Source organism: Pundamilia nyererei, unplaced genomic scaffold, assembly GCF_000239375.1.
Source record: "Pundamilia nyererei isolate P.nyererei 1_Seehausen unplaced genomic scaffold, PunNye1.0 scaffold00047, whole genome shotgun sequence".
Taxonomy (NCBI): domain Eukaryota; kingdom Metazoa; phylum Chordata; class Actinopteri; order Cichliformes; family Cichlidae; genus Pundamilia; species Pundamilia nyererei.
This window is the reverse complement of record NW_005187448.1, coordinates 1944692-1951574: the sequence shown is the minus strand read 5'-3', so window position 1 is coordinate 1951574 and position 6883 is coordinate 1944692. Positions and strand designations below refer to the sequence as shown.

The 6883-nt window shown below is 41.1% G+C and overlaps 1 protein-coding gene across 1 annotated transcript; it reads left to right on the top strand.

Moving 5' to 3' along the window:
• The first annotated feature begins 243 nt into the window (after positions 1-243).
• On the top strand, positions 244-3711 carry hoxc8a (homeobox C8a). The gene is made up of 2 exons (XM_005732555.1): positions 244-778; positions 2130-3711. Exons 1-2 carry the CDS (start codon positions 343-345, stop codon positions 2444-2446), a joined length of 753 nt encoding a protein of 250 aa, XP_005732612.1. The 5' UTR covers positions 244-342; the 3' UTR covers positions 2447-3711.
• Positions 3712-6883: the final 3172 nt, after the last annotated feature.

Here is a 6883-nt window from a genome sequence, read left to right as displayed (position 1 = left end):
AAAGGAAAAAGAAAGAAAAGAGCAGCGCCTGTGACTGTGCCGGTCGAGCGAGCCAGCTGTAACCTTAGCTAACACACATCCAAAGCACATGCCATGAGCCGGGTTTGAGACTGCAAAACCTGGAAAAAAAACCCACTCACGACTGCGAGGAGAAATCCGATGAGAGGAACGGCTCAGAGAGAGTGAGCTGCCGTAGATTGTCCAAAGGGGCAGCGTTTCTCCTAGTTCCGGTTTGTCTGCTTGTGTGCGCTGCGCGAGTTGGGACCCTAAACAAAAGGCTGCCATCATCCTAAAGGAGATATTCTGCTGCGAGAGAGCCCGTCTGCTTGATGCTAACTAAACATGAGCTCCTATTTTGTTAACCCTCTTTTTTCTAAATACAAAGGCAGCGAGTCACTGGAGCCAACTTACTACGACTGCAGGTTTCCACAAAGCGTTGCCCGCAGCCACACGCTAGTTTACGGACCCGGAGCGACCGCACCGGGCTTTCAGCACCCATCCCATCATGTGCAGGACTTTTTTCACCACGGGACCACGGGGATCTCCAACCCCGGATACCAGCAAAACCCCTGCGCTTTGGCTTGCCACGGAGACGCAACGAAATTTTATGGATATGAAGCCCTTCCAAGGCAAACGCTTTATGGTACCCAACAAGACGCAAGCCTAGCGCAATACCCAGACTGTAAATCGTCGAGCAGCTCTAACCCCGGAGAAGGACAAGGCCACTTAAATCAAAACTCCTCTCCCAGTCTTATGTTTCCTTGGATGAGACCCCACGGTCAGAATCATACAAATTTTTCCTATTCTTTCAGTGTTGCCGTGTAGTGCGCGCGTGTCACTGTGTATCCGCCTGTCTGTGCGTGTGTGTGTGTATGTGTGTGTGATTGTGCATGTGTGCTAAATACATAGGGTGTACAAGAGTATGTCTCTAAACTATAAAACGAAATAAGTCAGAGAACATGATGGGGCACATAGAACCTGAAGTGCAGGCTGCTGTTACTCTGCAGCACATGCCCATACAGGGCTGAATGGTTGCTTTCCAAAGTGCCTTTAAACGCTGAATTGCTGATTACAGCCACATGACACGCTCTTTGAAGTCAATTATCGTTCACATAAGATATTTCACAAACTCTAATAGAGCTATGAGAATGGATGGATAAGTCGTAGTCTAAAATACGACAATACCATGCACACTAGCAGCATGCAGAGTGACAGGGGGGTTAGCTAAAACACAACATACCACGATTATCCAGAATCCGGGTTTTAGAGTTTTGGGGGTAATTTGACCCACAGGCCCACTGTAGGCTCAGACACATACAGCCATAATCATAAGGGCTTTGTAGATATTACCCCTTCCATTCATGGATCTCTCTGTCCAGGCTATAAGGCTACTTTAGCTCCACACAGGTGTGCGCTTCATTTTTCATTTCTGCTCAGAGACATGCATCCCAATATCGTCCCCAACTTTATCTCTGTCTTCTCATACTTTTACCTACCTAGTTATTGTCCTCCTGTATGAGTATGAATGAAAATGTCAGTCAAGTTTATATGGGCTCTGCTGCAAGAGGAAACAGTGTAGTTTCTGTAAACACCCCTCCCAATCTGACATGGAGGAGTATATAGATTTTGTTCGTAGAGTTTTAACATTATTAAATTGATGGGGGATGTAGAGCAATTTTACCTTCGTGTACAGATTAAAAATTGAACTTCAAAGTAATAATACTATATCCTACTCCACTAACTCTTGGGGGATGTGGTTGTAAAGTTGCATCAGATCTGCAGAATGAACTGTAAATGAAGCAGACATGTGTGTAAATTATTATTACTTTGAAGACATTTATTTGCAGATCCCAAGCAAACTACGGACTCTATTGTGGGTGGTCTGTGTGTACACTGATATATGTTCCTGCTAATGGAAAATCTAACTTACCCAGCTTAACACTGCAAGAAGACATCTACTCGCTCTTTCTTTTCATTGAGTGTGATCTGGCATGTGTGAGAGCTGAAATGGGTTAGTGATTGTGCAGAGGAAATGAGTAAATTCAGAAAGAATTATCAGCCATCTGAATGTCTTTATGGGGAGATCGTGGTGAGCCCTGTTAACCTCTGGCTTTATTTCATATTTCAAGCCCCAGGAAGACGGAATGGGAGGCAAACCTACAGTCGCTACCAAACTCTTGAACTGGAGAAGGAGTTTCTGTTCAACCCTTACCTGACCCGTAAGAGAAGGATCGAGGTGTCTCACGCCCTGAGCCTCACCGAGCGACAGGTGAAAATTTGGTTTCAGAACAGAAGGATGAAGTGGAAAAAAGAGAACAACAAAGACAAGTTTCCGGGTCAAAGAGGAGAGGCCGAAGCCGAGGCCGAAGAAGAGGGGAACGAGGACGGTGAAGGGGAAGAGGCAGAAGAGAAAGAAGCGGAAGAGAAAGAAGAGACCAAGGAGTGATTTTATGGTCCTTTTATGGTTATATGGGTGAAAAAGAGGAAAAAAGGAGAGGTCCCATAAACAGACGAAGAGTCACAAGGAGGCAGAGAGCGTCAACTTTATGACCACCCTTCTATTTTGTCAAGAGGGATCAGGAATCCCACCAATATTGCTGTCATAAATAGACAAAATTCTCCATTCTTTCGTTTATCCTAACATGATGCGCATTACCATTTGGATTTTTCTGTAGAAGCTACAAACGCTTGTAGCGTTTTTTTTCTCCATAGAACTCTGGCCATTGTTTTAAAAAAATAAGGGAGGGTAAATTAAAACGCATGTTGGATGGAAAATGGCTTAGCTATTTTTTACAAATTTGCTTTTAATAATAATTGTATCAAAAACGTAGCCAAATAAGATCAAAACATGACCAACGCCGACCTGTGTTGTAAATAGATTATAGCCTACATAAAAAAAAGACATCACTTCAAAGTAGCCTTTCTGAAATTGTAAAAAAAATGTAGGCCTATAACTTAGTAGTAAGTGTTAAAACATCATCGCAACAGTTGCATTGGCTAGCAGCCTCTGTATAAACCACAAGTTTTATTATTATAATTGTTACTGTTACTGTTTTACTCGTTTTCATGTGACAGCCATTAGCTCCTCAGACATCTTTCTCTAGGATTACCAGGGAAATGCAATCGTTTGGAATCCTTTGATGCTACCTAAACCTGGGGAAATTGCAATAGAGATTTCTGAATATAGAGATTTCATATGGTTTTAATTTTAAAGTGTTCTATATCGACCTTATATTATTAAGTTATGTATGTAGCATTTACCCAACAAACAGTATACACTTGTTGAAGACAATTTGCGAGTCTTGGGAAGACACTTAGCTCAAAGCCAAGTAAACACTTTTGAGATTGTACCACAGCACTACCTAAAAACTCAGAGCTTTGCCTTTGCAGAATTTATATTCCACATTTATGGCATCGCTCTGATTTGATCGCAAGCTATTTCCCCAACAACTAAAACTGCCTATAACGCACATGTACTGTGTATGATAACAACAGCTACAATTACAACGATTTTAAAGTAAGGGAATTTTTATTTTAATGTGCTGGTGACATAGCGTAGTTGTTTTGCACTGAATATAATCTTTATGTACGTCTTGTTATATATTGATGTTAACAATATGCTCGTTTTCTGGTGTTTCTCCTGTGAAAGACGGAATTGTGTGTCCCCGCCATTGTTGATGTAAAATCACGAATAAACAAGATGGCTCACTATCATTTCTGGTTTTATTAAGACTGTGCACTCTGTTGTTAGAACAAACATCATCACCACCCTTTCTCCGTGTACACAAAACAAATGCATGCAGACATAGGTGAAGTGAAAATATGCAGGGTAGTATTTTCTTTTTTACACACTGTAAAGAGTTCAATATGAACCCCTGTTTTCATGCACGGACAACAGTAAGTAGATAACGTGCAACAGAAAAGCCCCCTGAATAATTCAAAACTGATGATTTGATGATGCCTCGATTTTCAGCCTGTGCATCCAAAAAAGTGCTTCGGCAGGAGGGAAGATAGTGCAGAAGCCTCCTAAATAAAGTTTTCCCAATTTAAACTTTCAGAACAGTTCGATTAAAAAAGCGCCAGACACGCGTTTGCGGATGTATCCCTTTACCTTTTAAGGAAAGACAGCGAATCCCATTCACAGCAGGCCTACTCTCCAAAGCCTGAGTCGTATTTGATTCATCCTCTTAATAAGAAACTTCCTCTCTTCGGGGAGGACACGAAGCTTTCCTTAATGAATCTCGGGATGACTGATTGCTGTTTGAGAGATGAGATGAGCAAACATTTGACGTGCTATGTTAATAATCAAACAAAGTAATGGCAGAGCTTGGGGGAGGCTTTATCTGTCAGAGGCCATACATTTGCAAGGTGTTGCGTGAATCTTGTGTCCAGACAATCCGCCGGAAAAGCACCAGAGCGCTGAAATCAAAGCGAACGGGGGAGGCCAAGTGCAGGTAACAGGTAACATCTCTCTTCGGCAGTCCAGCTGGTTTTCATGATGACGGGTTGTAATAGACAGAAGACGTGAACAGACAACGTGAAATCTGAGTAACACACTCAAGTAGGACTAAACTGCGATAAATATCAAACGGTACACCAATGTGGGTCTCTGAACGTGCTGTTAACGGGGTAAAATACCAGTACTTGCTCTATCATATTAGCCCTCAACAGAAATTTGAACCCTCTTTTTCAAAACATGAAATTCGACCGCACCCTTCTCTCGGTTTGATTCCCCCCTCACCCCCTTTTTTTTAACCGGATCTGAATTTTTCAAATTGAGAACAGAATGATTTTCAACATATTGTTTCTTTAAAAAATGCATTTATTGCAAGTTTAATGCAATATTATACGTAATTTCAAAGTAAATGATAGTAGTAAATACACCATAACATGACCCGGGACTTGAATAATTTAGCTGCCGAATTTCAGCGTTAGGCAGCTAAATTATTCAAAGTCTGTTGCTTTTTATTTGCTCACTTATAAACGGTTCAAATAAGCTTCAGTGCATATATGGAACATTGTGGACACAAATGCAATGCCAAGGAGTAAGTGTTAGGGGATTTTATAATGTGTAGTTAAAAAGTGTCCATATTGAAATGTGCGATTGAAACTATTTATATTTAAGCCCACACTCGTAATTGGAAAATTATCCTCATCTAAGAATTCTTTCGTAAAGAAAAAGAAAAAGCAAAAAACGAACTAACCTCTTGTTGTGCTTCAGACCTCTTTTATTTGAACAAAATGAATTAATAAATATAAATAAATAGTGTTGAAGGGTAACAACATAACACAGCCTAACGAAGGAAGACAGAACGAAAGCAGTGTTCAGGGCTTTTTATGTGAACATTATTCGCAAAAACGCAAACTTATCCACATTAACTGGAAACTTATTTTTCAATCAAACATTCCCATTTCATCTCAATCCAGACTGAGACCAAAAGATGTCGGAGTCTTTCACGTCTCCTCTTTTTATGGCTTTCCCCCTAACAGTGACTTTTTCTCTCTCTCTCGGATCAAACAGTGTTGCGCCAAAGCGCAACCTTTTAATTCAGGGTGTTTATTTCTCTGTTTACGTGCGCTTTGTCTCTAGAAAATTTCCGGAAGTGTCCCTTAGTCACAGCTATCCAGCATCCCGTATTACCCCTTTGTGTGAATGTGTGTGTGTGTTTCTCTCTCTCTCTCTCTCTCTCTCTGTGTGTGTGTGTGTGTGTGTGTGTGTGTGTGTGTGTGTGTGTGTGTGTGTGTGTGTGTGTAGTTTTAACAGAGGGTTGACATTACCAATAAAGTTAAGTGTACCTGCTGTAAACTTTATTGGCGGTGGTAAAGACGCGGCTCGGCCTGCATCTTTTGTGTGCCTCAGCTCCGTGTGGCGATGACGGCCTGCAAGGACAAGATGCACCACTCAAACTAGTAAGTGAGGGAAATTTTGTTGGTTATTTAGCTTGTAGAGAATTCGCTTTACTCGCCATCAAACGACACATCAGGTGATTATTTCAAGGCGAAGCCAGAGGACTTCCTGTAAAAGGATTTACGAGATACAAAGCTGCGTGTTAGTGTTAAATTAAATAATACGTCTGCTGTTGTTCTCATCTTGATCCGTGTCTCTCTGTTATTACGCAAGTATTAGGATACAGTATATTTGCTGAAGGTCAAGAAAAAATACACCTAACCTCCTAACTTTTTATGCGTGAGGAATTTTACGCGCAGCGATTAGATATTTTGTTTTCTTTCTGCGTGTGCTGATGTTAGCTTTCGTTAAAGGTTTGCACAACATTTGCAGTGTATGTATATTTCTTTTCATAACAGAGTGTTCTCTTTTCCAGCTCAAATCTCAACTGCTTTTTAAAATGTATATTTTGTTACAAATGACTTGCAGCAGGCATAATTTTTGATATTATGCTTGCACCTGGTGTGTCTGCGTAGTTGATATTGGATGTGAGGTGCAGACTATCCTGACATCTGTTTGCTTCCGTATGAGAAGCACAGGCCCTTATATGGAAGTAGAGTTTAGCCTAATTGAAGTTTAATTAGTTGCGTCTCCGTCGCTTTCTGTCTTTTTCTTACTCCCCTACCTCGCCTTCGCACTCACACACTTTTATTTCCACGTTCCCAACTTGTCTGGGGGACATCTTGGCATAGAGCTCATCCACCAGGGGAACTGTCATATTTTGACACATGTCTGATATGTGACATATGGGGAATTTCGCTGTCATGTATTATATTATTGGTGGTTTAGTTTTGTTCAATCGAAAAAAAGAAGAAGAAAAAAGAGAGGAAAGACAAGATGGGTGCAAACATTCCTGGTTGTTAAAAGGAGAAATTTACAGCTGAGTAATAAAAGTTTACGACTGAATCCTTTCTGCCATTGGCTGAAGCGAGCCAC